The sequence below is a fragment of the Babylonia areolata genome, chromosome 1 (assembly GCF_041734735.1).
Source record: "Babylonia areolata isolate BAREFJ2019XMU chromosome 1, ASM4173473v1, whole genome shotgun sequence".
Classification (NCBI taxonomy): Eukaryota; Metazoa; Mollusca; class Gastropoda; order Neogastropoda; family Buccinidae; genus Babylonia; species Babylonia areolata.
Genome location: NC_134876.1, coordinates 68,813,271 through 68,834,217, shown reverse-complemented (window position 1 = coordinate 68,834,217; position 20,947 = coordinate 68,813,271). Strand labels below are relative to the sequence as shown.

Below are 20,947 nucleotides of genomic sequence, written 5' to 3'. Positions count from 1 at the left end.
TGAATAAAAGACAAGATAGGATCAGAGACAGAGAGACAGTTACATGGGAAAAAACAAACAAACTCATGATGTGGTGCAGCTGAACAATCCTTTAAACATGTTGTCAATTCAACATCTATGACCAGTCACACATCAATATTTTAGTTCTTCAGGAAACAGCAATAAACCAAACTTTGATGCTTTGTACAAATAAAACAAAGTTGGTGTGGGAATTGGGGTGGGGATGACGACAATTTTCATCAACATACTTCAGCTGGTCGTCGCTGAGTGGAAGAAGATGACGGAAAGAGATCTGAGAATGCCGTGAACCTATCGCCCAACTTTATTTTAGCTAAGAGGTTAATCAGTCAAAAAGAGATGGGAAATGGGATTGATGAGTAGAATGGGGTTATACACAAAGTGCACAAAAAGCTCTTCACAAAGGCTGCAAGTATCACACACACAAACACACCGTGGATGAGACATCCTCAAATGTCTTACCTGAGCACAAAAAAAAAGGTAAGACAGGGAGAACACCGAAGTGAGTTCCTGATCGTTGCACGACGGAATGCAATGTGAGATACAGTTCAGGAAGATACTTTTCCGACAGAACCCCCATCCCGATCACCCGCCCTCCTGCACCCACCCTTCCCCCATCGCCAGCTTTCCCTCTCACCGACACATAGGCACAGTGGAACGACAGCCAATCAGGTGGCAGTGTGGACTGACGACAAGCGTCTCTCCTTTTCATTTTGTTCACCATGCAGGAAATAGTATGTGGCACATGGCCACAGGGGTTGTTTCAAGCGTTTCATTAATGTGTGCGCGTGTGTGTGTGTGATATATATATATATCTATATCCTGTGTGTATGTGTGCGTGTAGATATATTTGTATGTGTCTGTGTTGCGAATGGAATGACCTTTTTAACCTGCGTTTTGACACCCTTTTTAAAAATTTTTTTTTTAAAGTATCATTTCTGCCTATATGCAGATTTTTCTTTTCGTTTTTATAAAAAAAATAATTTTATTAATTTTTTTAAAAACTTCTACCGCCGTTTTTCTCCCGTCAGGTTGGCCAATTTGAGTTAATGCAGGGTCGTTTTGCACGTGCTGTTATTTCATGCTCATGCTAGTTTGTTCGAACCAAGAATCTTTTTCTCCCTTTCTTTTTCGTTCTTCATTTTTTTGTTTTCTCGACCTCTTCTCATTCTCTCTATTTCCTTCTTTCCTCTGCTGTCTGGAACCACACTGAGAAATCAACGTTCTGCATGTCAACAAAGGAAAAAGTTTAAAGAGAAAAGGTAAAAAGCACGACCAATTGCATTTGAACTTTGCAGACTTCAGAACATTTGTACAGAAGAAAGTGACAGTTCCCTTGATGGAAGAGGAACACACACATACCTAAACCTACACACGCACTGACACACACACATACATAAACTCATCCACTCAAGTGCGCGTGCACACGCATGTGTGCTCACACACACACACACAGTGTGCTGTTTCGTTTTGTTTTGTTTTCTCGCGAGAACGGTCGTAGTGGGGTGGGTGAGAGGTAGAGAGTTGGATTGGAGGGAAGACGACGTTGGAGTGGGGTGTGTGTAAAGGGGGGTCGTGTCTAAAATCACTTCAGGACTTCGGTAAACAAAACGTTCTCCTGACCACCACCATGACACACGCACGAGCGTGCGCGCACACACATGCCACGCTCGTGTTGTTGGTGGTTTTGTGTGTGTGTGTGTGTGTGTGTTTCTTTTTCCAGTCTGGTTCGTTTTACCCTTTGTTGTTGAATATATTATTTTTGATTTATTGTATTCATAATTAAATACTATTCTGATTATCTCCCTCTTTCTCTCTCACACGAAACACACTGACAGACAAACATACACGAATACTCAGTCCAGTATCCTCCCCTCAACCCTACAATCCCCCCCCCCCCCCCCGCCCACACACACATTCATCTCCACCCTGCTTTCTCCCTTCCTAAAATCCGATTCCCCCAAACCCAACAACCATCCCTACCATTCACCATCACCCAACCTTCCCGTGCACACCCATACAAAGAGAGGCATTAGATAGTTTTGAATGTTTCTCCATTGTAATGGGAATTCATTTACAGCTTAGTCTTTTGTGAAGGACTTTGACTCCCAAACTAGGAGGCAACACTGCACTGGCTCTTAGTCATAGTGCTGCAGCCTTTGGGGGCCAGTTGGCCTTGGGAACCATCCCAATGCCGACTGTCCAAAAACCCTTTTGGCCGATACAGTGGGAATGCAACTTGGGCAAGACACTCTCCACAATGATCAAAGCCTCCTCTGCTGTTCTGATGGTCATAGTTGGACACAAATGACTATCATACATATGATGTATGTATGTGCACAGTAGAATTGCAGGAGTCAGTATGTGAGCTGCATCAGAGTTGAGAGTCAAAATCATACATAAAATGCATACCAGTACATTGATACATGCAAGTCTTTGGTCGATGGGGGTGTGGGGGTGGTGGTGGTGGTGGAGAAGCGAGTGGAAAGGCAGATTCTTATTGCCTTCTCTTTTTATTTTTCTTCTTTTTGGGGGTGGGGGGTGGGGGCCTCTCCATCGCAGTCAAAACACAAGATCAGTCATCTTTCTGCATCACATTCAGAACACAAAAAAGTCACATCTCTCTTTCACACTCAAAACACAAAAAGTCATCTCTTCTTCTTCTCACTCAAAACCACAAAACAGTCATCTCTCTCTTTGACACTCAAGACACAAAAACAGTCATCCCTCTCCTTGACACTCAAAACACAAAAAGTCATCTCTCTCCTTCTCACTCAAAACCACAAAAACAGTCATCTCTCTCTTTGACACTCAAGACACAAAAACAGTCATCCCTCTCCTTGACACTCAAAAAACACAAAAAGTCATCTCTCTCCTTCACACTAAAAACACAAGAAGTCAACTTTCTCCTCACCCAAAACACAAAAACAGTCATCTCTCTCCTTGACACTCAAGACACGAAACAGTCATCTCTCTCCTTGACACTCAAGACACAAAACAGTCATCTCTCTCCTTGACACTCAAGACACAAAACAGTCATCTCTCTAGTTCACACCCAAAACACAAAAAAGTCATCTCTCTCCACACTCAAGACACAAAAAAGTCCTCTCTCTCCTTCACACTCAAGACACAAAAAAGTCCTCTCTCTCCTTCACACTCAAGACACAAAAAAGTCAACTTTCTCCTTCTCACCCAAAACACAAAAACAGTCAAAAACACACAAAAAAATATTTCACACACACACACAAAAAATTGTCGGATTTATTTGAAATGCAAAAGCATCATCACTTTTTTTTTCCTCTCCTCTTGTTATACAAAGATGCCAGCCCGCACACCCCTGCCCTATTGTAGTAGTGGTACATCTGTAACTAACAACACTGCAGACAGCTTCAATCATATATAATACTGTTTGTTGAACTGTCAGCGTTGTCTGTCTGTCCGCACACTTCTCAGATTCTCCTTCCTCAGGTTCCATGCTTTGCGATCTGGTGGCCAGCAGAGTCATGTGCAATGTTCACGACCATGTACGTACACAGCTTCTGATGCAGTAGTAACACACAGACAATCTTCTCTGCCACACTCATGAAACCTTGCTCATGCCATCTGACGAACCCTTGAAACTTGAGAGACTTCTATGCTAACTGAAGAAAAGAAAGTTACACACTTTTAATCCCCATCTCTTTTATGCATGACAGACTTTGAAGCTTGCTGTGTGAGAGAATTCTGACCATTCTGCTTCCAGACATATGGCCAGATCCAGAAAGGGAGTTAAGACATACATATATGCAACTCAATCAAACCTGAATTTTTCACAACTCTGAAAAATGGTTTTGATTCAATCAAACCTGAATTTTTCACAACTCTGAAAAATGGTTTTGAGAACATGCATGTTGCACAAGTTTCGCCTCTATCAGCACTGTTCAACAATATAGTTCTGTCTGCATGTGATGTTAGGTCTTGCTTTCTACATGTTTGTACGCTTTTCTTTTCTTCACATCACCCCCACCCCCTCACCCACCCCAGTTTTCTTTCAGAACAGCAAGCCAACAAATTTATCTTTTTTAATGGTACAATAAAAATAAAATACAAAACAGATTTCACAAAGTAGAATAATGATAAAGAATATTTATTAAAGATCTACACAAACAGGCACAGCCATGAACGTTTTCCTTTTTCCCGAGATTCTTTTCCATTTCATGTGAATATTTTCACAGATGTGATACAAAAAGAAACAAATCTTCCATCCATAAAACTGGGTGGGTATGTAAACTAAAAAATGACAGTCTGACCCTCCCTCCCTAAAATATACGAACACTTTTTTTTTTAAATCAAAAAACAGATGCAGAGACTAAATGAATACAGAAATAATTTGGAGCGGAGAAAACAGGGAGATGGAAAACACCAGTGTGTTTTCTCTCTCCCTCCATCCCTTCCAAATATGTTAACTGATAAGAAAGAAAAGCATACGGAAAATGATTGACACAAACGAGGCCCTGGCATTCAGATTTTGGTTCAACTGTTTCACAAGACTGCAGTCCCGACACATTCCAGATGCAAGGCATTTACCTCTCTTGTCAACCCGTGGACCTGGTGAAAATAAAGATGATCCAAATGGTGTGTATTCACTTATTTCTTTATCTCTATGTGCGTGTGTGTGTGTGTGCGCGCGCATGCACTTTTGCATGTGTGTAACGTTTTCATTCACTCAACAGTCCTATTTCTAGGTTTGTTTTCAGGCACTAGGCAGCCTTATTTGTATGTTTATTATAAGATGTTTTCATACACAAATAGCCATATTTGTGTGTATATAACATGTCTTCATACCATGGTTAGCCTTACCTTTTTGTTTTGCATGTTTTTCTGCATGAGACAGCCTTAATTTTAAGTGCAATATGTTTTCATGCACCAGACAGCCTTATTTTTGTAAGTGTAACATGTTTTCATGTACTAGATTTGTTAAAACATAAACAGTATTGCATAACATATTGTAAATTTCAGTCATTTAAAAAAACAAATGAAAAAAAAAAGCAATGTATCTCCCGCTGTATTTTCACAGTCCTTTCATTAAAAAAGCAGATGATGTCATTATAATAAATCAATACCACCCTTCATGCATTTCCACCGTTGCCTAGAGACTCACACCAAAAAGAAAGTGCACACATATGCATAACAAAATGCACTCTCCTTGATACAAGTACACATTCATTCACTTATGTAAAAACATCTACAGAGAGAAGAAAACCCAGTCTACCTTACAAGTTACCATGACTGAATCTTGTGATGATTGAAAAAAAAAAAATTTTTTTAAGCAGAGACAGAAAGAAAGAGAGAAATGTTTGTTTCTTTCTTTGCTGATGTAACAGATAAAACAACCAGTCCTAGTCAAATATGCCACATAAGCAAAGAAAGAAAAGCAAACAAAAACAAAATAAATACTACCATCCTTTTAACATTTCTCTCACCATGCAACATATTTCTGCTGACTGGCCCTCATAAAAATTCACCTTTGTGCCCTCTCAGGTTGCATTACAAAAACCATCAATATACATACATATATATATATATCTTCTTCTTTGTATTTTCTTGTTATGTCTTGCAAATGCTACTTAGTTCTACATAAATATCATTCTTTTTGTTTTATCTATTTTTTTGTCCTGCTAACACTGCTGAGTTCAATCTTCAATCACAGAGGATTTAGCACCATCTTTTTGCTCTCAACCATTTCTTCACACACACTCTTGACCACAAGTGACAATCACATTGAAACCTGAAAACAGCAGACGACTGACTGTGCTTCCAAGCCCACCTCACAATTCAGTTAAATGTGCCAGCCTCAAACCTCCTCCTCATAAGTACAATGATATTTACACGCACAGAAAGCACATCTTTTTGCAGGGGACCACAGCTTCCATGAAAAACATGTGTACACTTACAAACATTGTGGACAGAAAGTGTAAAAACAAAAACAAAACAAAAAAACAGAAAAAGATCATCTTCAATCACTGGTCAGATAAGGATCATTAATTCATTTTGTTACAGATCACACTGAAAAGACAGATTTAAAATTCTATGATAAAAAATGGTGCAAAAGACAGAGATGCTTGTGGCTGAAGAAAAGTGAATGGTAAGTTTCAAAATGTCAGTATCATTGAACTGACATCACAACTGTGATAAAAATAAAAATATAAATAAAATAGAACACTACAAGGGTGAGTCAGTGAGGTTCCTGAGTCTCCTTGCTCATTAGAAGATTAAGCTGTTTAAGGACCTAACAACCTATCTCAAATATTCGGATCAGGTTTATCTTTCAAAGCTTTCCCTGTTGCATTGTCATCATTCTTGTTATAGTCAGGTGAATGCAAATGCATGACAATGAAAGATTTTTTTTTTTTTAATTCTCTCTTTTGAACACAACACCACACTAAATGCTGACCAAGACTTTCCATGTTGCCGTTTTATCACAACTTCAATTTTGCTCCCCCCACACCCCCACTCCACCCCTCCCCACCAAACAAACACTCTTTTCCCCGATTCCCAAACATTCTGATCTGTCCTGTGTAATGACATTTAAAAAAAAAAAAAAAAAAAAAAAAAAAAAAAACCAACCACCAATCTCCCCACCCCTCCTCCCTCCACATACACACACACAAAATCCCTCATCCCCAACACCCTCCCACCCACCATCACATCACAAACGCATGCAACAGGACAGGACGTGTCGGTCAGTCCGTTGGTCGGTCACTCCAATGGGTCAAGATGCAGGCTGGCAGGCCCCCCCTGTGGGGTGGGGGTTATCACAAACTCTCGTCACTGTCAAAGATGGCCTGCAGGTCAGGGTGGATGTCCTCCGGGGATAGGATGTGTGACGATGAAACCCCCCCTTCCTGCCCACCCTCCTCCTCCTCCTCTGCCCCTAGTTCCGCGCTGGTCTCAGGCACTGAAACAGAAGGAGGCTGCAGCATGGCGCCATGAACAAGAGGTTCTGGTGCAAGTGGGGGTAGTGTGCAGGTGGGGGAGTGTGGGGAGTGTGTGTAGGGGGGTGAGTGTGAATTGTGAATCAAGGAGTTTGATGAAAGGTCAGCACGCATCGTCAACAGGTCCTCGCATGAGTACTTGTGTGCGCATGCGGACAGGCAGGCATGTGTGCCGTGTGTGTGTGTGTGGAGGGGTGATATTTATGTGTGTGTGTACATACGTGTGCAAGTTTGCATGCATGTACACAGATGATTGCATGTAATCTATGCTATACTCCCAAACACAAGACCACATATCATTTCCTATCAAATCCTGTTCTTATTTCACAGCTCCACACCAGCTCACACTCTCAGTGCACAAACCGACTGCACACAGACTAATGCAAACTTTCTTTTCTCTGAAAACAGTCCACAGGTCACCATGAGGCCTCCCACAAGAGAAGATCCTGTTCTGCTGCTGAGTCACAATGGTAGTGTGCAGTCGTGCCTGCTCTGATCAAATATACATACACATTGGTAAGCATCCCTGTGTACTCTTCCCTCACTGAGGAATGAAAGTGCCAGCAGTTTGTTCCCACCAAGCTGATGGACAGGGCTAAAGATCAACCACTTGCTATGGGCCCATCCTTCTCTTAATCAGTAAGTGTAAGGAAGTGTACTAGTCAACTATTTTACAGCACAAATATTTGGTTGTTTTTTTTAGCTACATATGTATAGAACACAACATAAATATGCTTTAATTCTAACACAATATAAATATGCTTTAATTCTAAGTTCTTGTTAACAATTTTACAACAAAACTATTGCACGTTTTTAGACATGTATTGTACATTATGGGAATAACAATCTTACGACACAAATGTCTGTTTCTATACGCATCTAAACTGTACATTGTGGACTAACAATTTCACAATAAAACTGCCCTTTCATACTGATGACATATTGTAACCTTGACCTTTGACCTCTATATTTCTTTATGGATTATGCTGTACCCGTGACTAGTCATAATACAAAGTCCAGGTGTCGAATAACATCTCTATCAAGCTATTTCTATTTTGTCAAACAACAGCCCCAATCTTTGTTCTCCCAACCTGTCTGTCATATCATCATAAAGCGGATGGATGAATTCAAAGTTCTAAGTCACAGCTACCATCCTACTGAGTTTGCTTTCCTATGATACTTGTAGCAGCCAAGAAAATGCCATCCTGCCCACAATATCATAAAGCAGATGAATAAAATTCAAAGTTCTTAGTCATACAAATGTCCTCCAAAACAATTTTACAAAACTAATGCACATTTTACAGTTTTACAACACCAATGCCTACCAAGTCTGGTTTACTATGACACTTGTAGCAGCTGAGATTATGCCAACTTTAAAATTTAACACGGGCACACACACACACACATACACTACACACAAAACACAACCCAACACCCACAACACACCTACACACACTCACACAAAACAGGTGTCATTTCACAGACTCACGTTGTGGTGGATGTGGTTCACACAGGCTCCTCCCCCACCCCCCCATCCCTCCACAGACACACACACAAAACCCAACACAACACACAAAATCCAACACAACACCCACAACACAAAAACACACCAAGACACACTCACACAAAACAGGGGTCATTACATAGACTCACGTTGTGGTGATGTGGTTCACACAGGCTCCTCCAACACCTGCCCCCACAAACACACACAGACACACACAAAATCCAACACAACACACACACACAAGACCCAACACACAACCCCCTCCCCCCCCTCCCCACCACACACACAAACACCAACACACACTCACAAAACAAGAGGGTCATTACATAGACTCACGGTTGTTGTGGCTGTGGTTGTGTGGCTCACACAGGCTCCTCCTCCCTCAACTCACTGGACTCGGTCAGGCGGGCCAGCGTGTCATCCTCCTCGGTGGCATAGCGCTTGTCGATGGCCTCCTTGATCTGGTTGTTCACCCCCTTGGGATCCAGGTCCATGGCCCAGGAGAAGTTCATCAGTGCCAGGTGGGTGTTTCCCAGCTTCTTGTGCACCTGGCAGAGGGAGGAAGAGGAATGACAAGACAGACAGACAGACACAATTCAATTCAAAAACACTTTTTTCTTTTTCTTCAGGGTTCCCCCCCTCCCCTTGCAATGAAGGTTACATATTAGACCAGAAAACATATAACCAAATTCCGCAAAAGATCATCACCATCATAAAAAATGCATAAAAACAACAACAAAAATCACAACACATAATCAGTTTCCATCAAAAACCAGTGTATTTACCTCAAAGGGTATGCATAAACATTCACTAGATCACTTCACATAATGCATATTGTTATAGTTTTAAAAGGAATTTATATATAATGCATAACCCCTCTCCCCACTACACAAACATACTTGTAACCACACACATCCATGCACACCTCCCTACCCTCCCTCTCACACATACTAATACACATAAACAGTTTATGCTTACACTTAATTAATCCACAAGGAAATTAACAGTGTGCATTCACAGGCTTGTTGAAAAACACCAACATAAAATGAACATGCCACACTGTAAAAGACATTAAAACAAGTGCCTAAGGTATAAACAAACAGCACAGGTAAAACTAATAAAAAGACTCTCACACATACAAGTGCAATAGCTGAGTGAAGCGTTGGACTTTCAATCTGAGGGTCCTGGGTTCGAATCTCAGTAACGGCGCCTGGTGGGTGAAGGGTGGAGATTTTTCCGATCTCCCAGGTCAACGTATGTGCAGACCTACTTGTGCCTGAACCCGCTTTGTGTGTATACGCAAGCAGATCAAATATGCACGCTGAAGATCCTGTAATCAATGTCAGCGTTCGGTGGGTTATGGAAACAAGAACATACCCAGCATGCACATCCCCGAAAATGGAGTATGACTGCCTTCATGTCAGGGTAAAAACAGTCATACACGTAAAAGCCCACTCATGTACATACGAGTGAACGTTGGGGTTGCAGTCCAGAAAAGAAGAAAAAGAAGTCTGGGATGCCTGACCATGCTAACTTTTGGGGGCTCATCATCATTTAAAAAGATCACACTGCAAGCATGCATTTGTGCGTATGCACGTGCACACATGCACAACCGCACACTCACTCACTCAATCTCACACACGCACACAACAGATACATTTACGCTCACTCACTCTATCATGTGTACACATGCACAAACACACATTCTCTCACACACACAGACAAGCACACATGTGCACACACACACACACACACACACACACTGACACACACACACAGCAGTAGGTCTGACCTTGCCCATGAGGAAGTACACCAAGGACTCTGAGGGAATAATCTGCTTGAGTTCCTCCAATTCTTCTAGTGCTTCCTGCGCAGCAAACATTCCACGACACAGACTTATAGTAGTGTCTTTACAATGTTCAAATACATATAGAAAGCAGTATATGATGAAAAAATTTTAAAAATCAGTCTTTCAGTGCTAATTTTCACAATTTTTAAGGTTAGCCCGGAGCTTGTGTTTTGAGGAAGTGTCTGCGTCTGTTCCAAAGTACCTAACCTTTTATTTACTTGTGCGCTAGCTCAATACGTAGCATAAGCAGCACTGACTTGAAGCTGTGTATTGTATTGTATAATGTGTTACATTTTTTGTCATAACAAATTTCTCTGTGTGAAATTCGGGCTGCTCTTCCCAGGGAGAGTAATTCACTACACTGAGAGTGTCACTCAATTTTTTGTATTTTTTCTGTCAGCAAGTTTATTTGTTTTCCTGTCAAAGTGGATTTTTCTGCAGAATTTTGCCAGGAACAACCCTTTTGTTGCCGTGGGTTCTTTTACATGTGCCAGGAACAGTGGAGTGATGGCCTAGAGGTAACGCATCTGCCTATGAAGCGAGAGAATCTGAGCGTACTGGTTTGAATCATGGCTCAGCCGCCGATATTTTCTCCCCCTCCACTAGACCTTGAGTGGTGGTCTGGACGCTAGTCATTCGGATGAAACAATTAACCGAGGTCCCGTGTGCAGCATGCACTTAGTGCACGTAAAAGAACCCATGGCAACAAAAGGCTTGTTCCTCGCAAAATTCTGTAGAAAAAAGGAAATTTTCTACTTAAAATTACGTTTAAGTAACATACAGTGACCCACTAGTGCAGACTCCGACAGGGGTCTGACATTCCTGTCCTGTGCAAACTACTATCCGCCTATGCGGAGAAAACGAAAGTAGCTACGGCCGATAACCTCCCGGAAGTAGGTAACCTCCCCTTTGCCCCCGTGATTAGCGCCCTCTTTTTCCGGCAGCCATCATGACTCCTGTTCCTGTGCTCTTCATACGGCTAAGTTTTTTCATATTTTCTGCCTGTCTGTTGATTCTCTGGCGTTCTTGTTTTTTGTCAAATTTTGTCTCCAACCAGGTCACATAATTATATAGCTTGAGTGGGCGATAGCGCTAAAATTAAGGCGCGATCACAATCAATTTGCTGACACTCTGGGCCCTCTACTCCTGGCCCTCTCAACAACGCCAACCCGCCGCCTCCTCCACTCCCTCCGGGTGACTCCAGACCTCCACTACCTCCTACACCTGCTGGGGAGAGCAGCCCGAATTTCACACAGAGAAATCTGTTGTGATAAAAAGAAATACAAATACAAATACATGGGACCTCGGTTCATCGTCTCATCCAAATGACTAGCTTCCAGACCACCACTCAAAGTCTAGGGAGAAATACTGGCGACTATGGGATTCGAACCAGTGCGCTCAGGTTCTCTCGCTTCCAAGGTGGACGCATTACCTCTAGGCCATCAGTCCACTTTGTGTACCTTGTATATGAAGAGAGTTACCACTCTATTGTTTGTTAATCTATGAAAGTTAGCTTATGGGAGCTCATGCCGAGAGACACAAGCAGGAATCTTGACAGCTTTTTTTCTTTTACATGTCTGACATATGGACATATGGAGGCATCATGGCATGATCCAGTGATCACCATTAATCAGGGTTCGAGGCCCCATTTCAGCATAGTGCTGTGTGCTTGGGAAAGGTACTTTACTCTGATTTTCCTCGCTCCACCCAGGTGTCAATGAACACCTGACTTTGGTTGGGGATGGTTGAAATGGCGGAAGGGTAGGACTGGGTCCTACATCAAACCCAAGACACGGTGGACATGAATTCACAGTCCCGGTGGCCACAAAAGGCCATGGGACATTACCCTTTAACATATGGATAAGCAGTTTCTAAATACATGGCCAACAGATAAGAAACGGCTCAACAAAACTGACAGCTGTGCAAGATTTAGTCTCCATCATCAGCAATTTTGGACTACATCATTAAGTTTGCAAATTATGTGCACAGCAAATTTCATGGATGCATGTAGTATGTTTGCAATCATGTAAAAAGCCAATCCTATGTCTTGAATGTTTCTTAAAATGCATCTCCCGTCAGTAATCCCAATCATCTCCATCAGTGTCACCAATGTTATCACTGTCAGTTCAGTTCAGTTCAGTTACTCAAGGAGGCGTCACTGCCTTCAGACAAATCCATTTATGCTACACCATATGTGCTAAGCAGATGCCTGAGCAGCAGCGTAACCCAACACACTTATACTGTTAACTGACTTTCAGTCAGTCAACACATTTTGCAATCCAGTACCACTTAAATGTCTTGAATTTTTATCAGAGTGCATCCCCCTGTCAGTAATAACCACCACCACCATCATCATCAACCAGGGTCGTCAATGTCATCACCAGATCACTGACCTTGTGCCTGTCAGAGGCCAGCAGAATGGAGGCTTTGTGGAACTTGCATAGAGAGTTGCGAGGGTCACTGGCGATGGCTCGGTTCAGGGTTGCCAGCGCCTGCTCCGTCTTTTTCTGGGCATGCTGAGCCTGCAACAGTACCGTTCCTACAATGCACTAAACAGTCACAGCACCATTCCTACGCTACACTAAACACTGCACTAAACTGACACAGCACCGTTCCTACACTACACTAAACACTGCACTAAACTGTCGCAGCACCGTTCCTACACTGCACTAAATACTGCACTAAACTGTCACAGCAACGTTCGTACACTAAACACTGCACTAAACTGTCACAGCACCGTTCCTACACTGCACTAAACACTGCACTAAACTGTCACAGCAACGTTCGTACACTGCACTAAACACTGCACTAAACTGTCACAGCACCGTCCTACACTACACTAAACACTGCACTAAACTGTCACAGCACTGCTCCTACACTACACTAAACACTGCACTAAACTGTCACAGCACCGTTCCTACACTACACTAAACATTGCACTGAAGTGTCACAGCACTGCTCCTACACTAAACACTGCACTAAACTGTCACAGCACTGTTCCTACACTAAACACTGCACTAAACTGTCACAGCACCGTTCCTACACTACACTAAACACTGCACTAAACTGTCACAGCACCGTTCCTACACTAAACATTGCACTGAAGTGTCACAGCACTGCTCCTACACTACACTAAACACTACACTAAACTGTCACAGCACCGTTCCTACACTACACTAAACATTGCACTGAAGTGTCACAGCACTGCTCCTACACTAAACACTGCACTAAACTGTCACAGCACTGTTCCTACACTAAACACTGCACTAAACTGTCACAGCACCGTTCCTACTCTATACTAAACACTGCACTAAACTGTCACAGCACCGTTCCTACACTACACTAAACACTGCACTAAACTGTCACAGCACCGTTCCTACACTGCACTAAACTGTCACTAAACTGTCACAGCACCGTTCCTACACTACACTAAAGTGTCACAGCACCGTTACTACACTAAACTGTCACAGCACCATTCCTACACTGCACTAAACTGTCACAGCACCGTTCCTATACTGCACTAAACTGTCACAGCACCAATCCTACACTGCACTAAACTGTCACAGCACCATTCCTACACTGCACTAAACTGTCACAGCACCATTCCTACACTGCACTAAACTGTCACAGCACCGTTACTACACTAAACTGTCACAGCACCGTTCCTACACTGCACTAAACTGTCACAGCACCTTTCCTACACTGCACTAAACTGTCACAGCACCGTTACTACACTAAACTGTCACAGCACCGTTCCTACACTGCACTAAACTGTCACAGCACCGTTCCTACACTGCACTAAACTGTCACAGCACCGTTCCTACACTGCACTAAACTGTCACAGCACCGTTCCTACACTGCACTAAACTGTCACATTAACAATGATCCTGACATCCCTTTAATCTTCATCTTTGTTGCTAAATGGCCAACCAGCCAAAACTGTGAATACTGATCCCAGAGAACCAGAAACAAAACAAAAAAATGGAAAACAAAAATTTGACACAAGAACAGTCATATTCAAGCATGCCAGGGACATGCCTCTGATACTGACAGTTCTGTCAATTTTTCAGCACAGGATTTAAAAAACTAACTTTAGTGTAAGCATGATTGCAGACACAATACTATATAATAAGCATACAATAACATATAATAACCATACAAAAGCAAAAAATTGACGACAGGCAGCTCACATGTCCTGGGCAGAAAAAAAGACAATATTGTAAGAATGCCCAATTACCAAGTCCAGTCCAGTCTCATATTCAAAACTATCAAGGATACACACACACACACACACACACACACACAAGTCTATCCAGGATCCACACACACACGCACACACGCGTGCACACACACACACACACACACAAAGGCTATCCAGAATCCACACACACACATACACACACACACGCACACACACACACACACACACACACACAGGCTATCAAGGATCCACACACACAACACAAACACACTCACACCACACCACACAAAACATGGAATCAAGCAGCTCTCACCACCCCAACATGGCAAAGCAGGGCACAGCTCTGGGGGTTGATGGCCAGGGCACGACGGAAGTGAACCTCCGCTAAGCTGAACTTCTCCTGCTTGTAGTAGATCATACCCACTCCATACCTGCACCACAACAAACACACAGTAGTGATGGCCAAGAGCTAACACGTTCATCTAGGAAGTGAGAGAATCTGATCACACTGGTTCGAATCACACTGGCAGTCGCCAGTATTTTCTCCCCCTCCACTAGACCTTGAGTGGTGGTCTGGATGCTAGTCATTCGGATGAGACAATAAACCGAGGTCCTGTGTGCAGCATGTAACTAGCACACATAAAAGAGCCCATGGCAACAAACGGTTGTCCCTGGCAAAATTCTAAAGAAAAATCCACTTCAATCTGCAGAAAAAAAAAAAAAAGGGTGGCACTCTCAGTGTAGCGACATGCTTTCCCTGGGGAGCGTAGCCCGAATTTCACACAGACAAATCTGTTATGACAAAAAAATGAGTGATACAATACAATACAAATACAATAAAATACACATATGCCAACCCCTGTCAAGTGTTTGTAGGAACAATCAAGAAATTTTGTAGGAACATTTTGATTTGGTGGAACACTCAGACTCCAAGCCACATCGGCAAATGTATATTTTCTGTACAAGGCACACAAACACTCCATAGCTTAATCCATCAGGCACAGATGTTGTTTGACCAAGACGCAACTCGATTCAGCCACATTCTCTCTTGTTTGGGCAAATGATTAAGCTGATTGGTCCACTAAATACTGTTTCAATGTAAACAAACACATGATTAGCAGAGCATCATCATGTGAGACCAAGGTTAGTAATGACTACCCTGGCCATGTGATTGATAGGTCTAGTGCGTCTGGGTAATGCTACAACAGGAAAGAATGTGGTCAAAAATGAACTAGTCGGAACAATTCTGACGTTGGCGTAATGTTGGAACAAACTGCCATCGAGCGAACAAACTGCCATTGAGCGTAACAAAATACGGCAAAATAATAACAGTTGGCACTCTGAACTCATCACACTACAGTTTGACATAAACAAAAAAAATTTGTCTTTTTTTTTTCCTTTTTTTTCTGCAGTCTGATATGACAAAGAGGTACAGATTTTGTAAATCAAGCAAACAAAGTCAACATCAATCTGAGCTGCTAACTTGTTTCTGTTCTATTTTTCTTTCTTTGTTGATTTCTGCACTGGTATCTGGTGTGTTTATGTGTGTGTGTGTGCATGTGTGTGAGTGTGAATGCATGCACCTGTGCCTGTGTGCCTTGTATGCATGCATGCCTGCACGCGTGTGTTTCTGAAAGGAATCACATTCCATTTTCAGCAGTCAGGCTTTTCAACGTTTTCTTTTCCGAACAAAAAAATGCACTTTCTTTTTTTTCTTATCAATGTCTTCGAAACATGAAAGGTCCCATCTGGAACCTACTTCAATCACACTAATTCTATCAGAAACCCAATCCTCCCATCCGCAACAGGTAATTACCATGCATTGTAGTGCCTGGAATCCACCCTCAGACCATTCCTGAAGCAAGCCAGAGCCTTGTCTAGCTCTTCAATAAATACATACTCGTGGGCAAGCAGAGTGTAAGCGTAAGCGTAGTCAGGATCAACCTGAAAACAGCAACAACAAATATCATACACGGAGAGAGAAATGAATAAATCATTACATAATATATACAGAAAGAAATTAACAAACAAAAGACAAGGTTGTAAAGAAGCTGATTAAGTCTGTATTAACAGCCTCAAATTTCCAGCGTCTCAATCATTTACTGAGGGGTTAGGGAGAGGGATGACTAACCCACATTAACAAACACCTATAAACTGAAAACAAATATGAAACAAAGCAACCTTTGATCATCAATACGAAAACTTTACCAACCCACGCACCAACAGAGTTTGTTTTCAGGGGCAGACTAAGATGGATATGTATTCTTTTCGACACCCAACTTAATGATGATAAGAAATATAATTTACCTTCAACATGCTTACTGGAACTTTTTTCATTCGCATACAAACTCCAAAGGGGTTTAAAAAAATTGCAGAGGAATCCTCTATCTTCTCTCTCCCTTTTTCACATACACACACATACACAAACACAAAAAGCAAATCAGGTAGTACCTGTATGGCACGTTTAAAAAACTTGATGGCTACATCGTGTTCCTTCTGCAAGGAGAAGCAGTTGCCTGTAGCACACCAGGTCTGAAAATCAAAGAAACTGATAAGACCACAAGCATTCTGCATGTTCACACACCAACTCTCAGCCACCCAAACAATTCCAGAACCACAATCAATACAGCCTTGTTCTCTTATCATCTCTCCTGAACCTTCCCGCAAACCTTTCTACTCCAGTCAACATGTTTGTGATCATCATTGTTCTAAAAAATCTATTCAAAAGAAAATGGTGGCATGGTGGCAGTTCATGTTCAATTTTTCACCATTAGAAAGCACAATTAAAACAAAGTGTCATGGTAAAATTAAAGCCATCAACTGTCACCTATGTTGCTGCAAATTCATTTAACAAAACGAGACACAAACAAAATGCTTTTTAAAATAGATCAAACTGTACATTTGCTGAATACTCATATCATAAGTTATGTTATAGCATCAAGTCAAAAAAATAAAAATTCTGAAGCTATTTCACCAACACATGTAAAGATATGACGCATATATGCAAAGATATGACAAATAAGTTCATTTTAGATATATGACAGATAAATGCACAGATTCAAAACACACATTCATCTGAAACAATCACCCTTGTTGCAAAAAAAAAAAAAAAAAAAAAAAAAAGAACATAATTTTCTTCTTCTTTTTGGTGTCAGTGATGCGCAAAAAGACTTCTGACCTGCGGACAGTCCTTGTCCAGCTCAGCCAGGTCGTGTGCCAAGGCTGACAGCTCCACCTCCCTCTGCAGGTGCCACAGTGATGTGCTGTAGCGGTCCATCCCAAGCAGCTGGTAGGGCTCCAGCCGACGCACATCGGCATATATACTGGCTGCCTGATCCAACAGAGGAGGGTGTACATGTATGTCTGATTGACCACACATGTGGGTGCAATAGCCGAGTGGTTAAAGTGTTGGACTTTCAATCTGAGGGTCTACTGGATTCGAATCTCCATAACAGAGCCTGGTGGGTAAAGGGTGGAGATTTTTCAGATCTCCCAGGTCAACGTATGTGCTGACCTGCTTGCGCCTGAAACCCCTTCATGTGTATACGTAAGCAGAAGATCAAATACGCACACATACCCAGCATGCACACCCCCGAAAATGTAGTATGGCTGCTACGTTGTGGGGTCAAAATGGTCATGCACGCAAAAGCCCACTCATGAACATGTGAGTGAACGTGGGAGTTGCAGCCCACCAACGAAGAAGAAGAAGACCAAAGGTAGTCTCAAATCTAAATGGGGCACAATAGTCTCGAAGTTGATAGGGCACAACAAAAAAGCTTCAACACAACAAAACCTATAAAATCAAGCTCCAGGATTTGACATTTAACATTGTTCCTAACAGTCCAGTCAACTGCATAGGGCAGTATCAGCAAAACTATACAGTTAGTGACAGTATCTTAACCATCAATCTTCTTAAGGCAAATAAGACTATATTGTGATCAGGATGTCAGCCCTTCTGCATAATTTATCATGCCCAGATTACAAAACATAAAAAAAAGATCCCCATTTTCTCTCTGAGACAAGAGGTAATCCAACAGCTGCTTTATAGAAATGCCAGACCAAACAGCTGAAAGTTGATATTCCAAAATCGGGTAATGTGACCTCATCAACAGCAAAAGAAAACAGCATCTAGTTGAACAAAGAAAAGAATGACAATCTGCAAGATGAAGAGTGCCTCACTTTCTGAAAATCCCCCTGCTCAAAATAGGCCCTGCCTATATGGCTGAGGACCCAGGCAGTGTTGTACTGGTGTTCAGGCAGCTCCTCAAACAACTCCACAGCACTGGCACACTCGTACTGCGACAACGCCGCATACGCCTTCCCCACTCCCAACAACAGCCTCAGCAAACCACCTGTGATGTTTCAAAACAAATAAACACACACAGACACACACACACACACAATAAATCACCGGGCATAGATGGCATCATAAATGAGATAATTAAAGCTGTCTTACCACACCTACTTCCCACAATCAAATCAGTACTTATGTTCCAAAAACTGGACGTTATCCAGATTTGTGGAAAAATGGGATATCTATCCCAATTCATAAAGAGGGCAATAAATCAAACCCAAATAACTACAGAGGAATAACTATCATAAACACACACACACATACACAAACTCACATACACACACATGCATACACACACACACACAAACTCACATACACAAATGAACTTGTAACTTGTCTGGCATATTGAGAGTCAATAACATACAACAGACTTTAAAATCTTCAACAAAACTGGTGTCACAAAATACAGCTATTTCAACAGCCAACTATCACCCGAACTTAAAAAAAAAATCAGCCAACTCTGGTTGGCTGCTTTACAGTAGTACGAAGGCAAAAAAAACAAACCCACTAGCCACCAGTAAGGCCATCACAGTGTTAATGCCACCAGTTAGCTACACTCAAACAACAGTAACAACAACTCTCCCATCCTACAGTGAACACAAAACGTAACACTTTGTACCCCAAATACTGATATATCAGTAATACCCAGTTGTTTTCCATTGGACGGAGAACGGATATTTCTGTACTGCAGCTGGCATGTTTTGTTTCACTTTTTCAAACAGTTTGTATCCTCTTTCAGTGATTTTAATTTCTTGGCTTCAGACTCTACATTGTTCGCCAGTTCTTTCAAAAGGACAGAGTGTATTTCTGACGACATTGTGTGCTATGCTTTCAGCTTGTTGGCTTCAGCCTCTACATTGTTTGCCAGTACTTTCAAAGGGACAGAGTGTATTTCTGACGACACTGTGTGCTATGCTTTCAGCTTGATGGCTTCAGCCTCTACATTGTTCGCCAGTACTTTCAAAGGGACAGAGTGTATTTCTGACGACACTGTGTGCTATGCTTTCAGCTTGATGGCTTCAGCCTCTACTTTGTTCACCAGTACTTTCAAAGGGACGGAGAATGTTTCTGATGATACTGTGTGCTTTTTGTGTATGAAGAAGTATGGCTGCAACAGTGTGCACTCAGCTGTTTTTTGCACGGATGGTCTACAGATACCTTACGCAGTACAGCTGCACTGATAGGGGTACAAAGTGTTAAGGTGTTCTACTACAATGTAACTTCCTCAGCCTCTCCATCACTCATCTTCGCTGCAGTCTTTCAAATCCAGTGTTAAGACCTACCTCTCCACTCTGAATAAGTCTCAACAGCTTATCCCTTTCCAGTATGAACTAAAATGACTATCAGTGAGTGAGGGAGGTTAAAAGCTCCAGAATCTGTAGGTTGTATTTTTGATTGTGTACTCTGTACTATAACTTGTGTGTGTGTGTGTGTGTGTGCGAGAGTGCTTGTGTGTGTGTTTGGGTGGGCGTGTGTGTGGGAGGGGGAGATGAATAATTTAATGTTTTGTATCTTGTGTTCAATATTTTCTTTTTGATATTTATGTGGGTTTTTTTTTCGTTTTTTGTTTTTTTTTGTGAACGCCTGGGGCTTATTTTCAAGATTAGGCGTCAATGCTCTTAACAATAATAATAATAAGATGACAACACCAAGCACTGACCCAGAGACTGCTGCTGCAGGTGGAGGAGCACAGCGGATGAAGGCTGGTCCGGGTGACCACCACCCCCTGCCTTGCCTCCCCCCTTGCCACCCCCCGCCCCCTCACTCTTGTTCAGCTCGTTCAGCTCCTGCTGGCATTTGCTGCTGCGTGACTTGGCCTTGCGTCCCACGCCCTTTGGGCTGGTGAAGCGCGACTTGCCCTGAGACTTGTTGTTTTCCTGTGTGGGGGGGAAGGGCTGAGCAACTTCACATCAGAGTCTGGAATTATGCAAACCTATCAGCACCGCCCCCTGCTGAGGCTAAAATCCCCACCTCCCCCTTCTTCTTTGCCGCTCAAGATTATTTCATTCAAAGAAACATAAGAGCTGGATGACAGACTTCAATTAAT

The 20,947-nt window shown here is 42.2% G+C and overlaps 1 protein-coding gene across 2 annotated transcripts in view; it reads right to left on the bottom strand.

Annotated features, from left to right (window-relative positions):
* Nucleotides 1-6,687: 6,687 nt before the first annotated feature.
* The window catches only part of LOC143293350 (cell division cycle protein 27 homolog), a 28,477-nt gene continuing 14,217 nt past the window's right edge, over nucleotides 6,688-20,947 (bottom strand). The window contains exons 12-21 of one of the 2 annotated variants that reach the window (XM_076604146.1): nucleotides 20,561-20,777; nucleotides 18,726-18,898; nucleotides 17,725-17,877; nucleotides 16,998-17,078; nucleotides 16,363-16,490; nucleotides 14,860-14,977; nucleotides 12,739-12,867; nucleotides 10,289-10,363; nucleotides 8,888-9,044; nucleotides 6,688-6,955 (exon numbers count right to left, since the gene is read on the bottom strand). In XM_076604146.1, coding sequence (XP_076460261.1) covers nucleotides 6,813-6,955; nucleotides 8,888-9,044; nucleotides 10,289-10,363; nucleotides 12,739-12,867; nucleotides 14,860-14,977; nucleotides 16,363-16,490; nucleotides 16,998-17,078; nucleotides 17,725-17,877; nucleotides 18,726-18,898; nucleotides 20,561-20,777 — 1,374 coding nt within the window. In that variant the 3' untranslated portion in view covers nucleotides 6,688-6,812. Of the gene's footprint in view, nucleotides 6,956-8,832; nucleotides 9,045-10,288; nucleotides 10,364-12,738; nucleotides 12,868-14,859; nucleotides 14,978-16,362; nucleotides 16,491-16,997; nucleotides 17,079-17,724; nucleotides 17,878-18,725; nucleotides 18,899-20,560; nucleotides 20,778-20,947 lie in introns of both variants that reach the window. The other variant, XM_076604157.1, reaches the window with a different exon arrangement.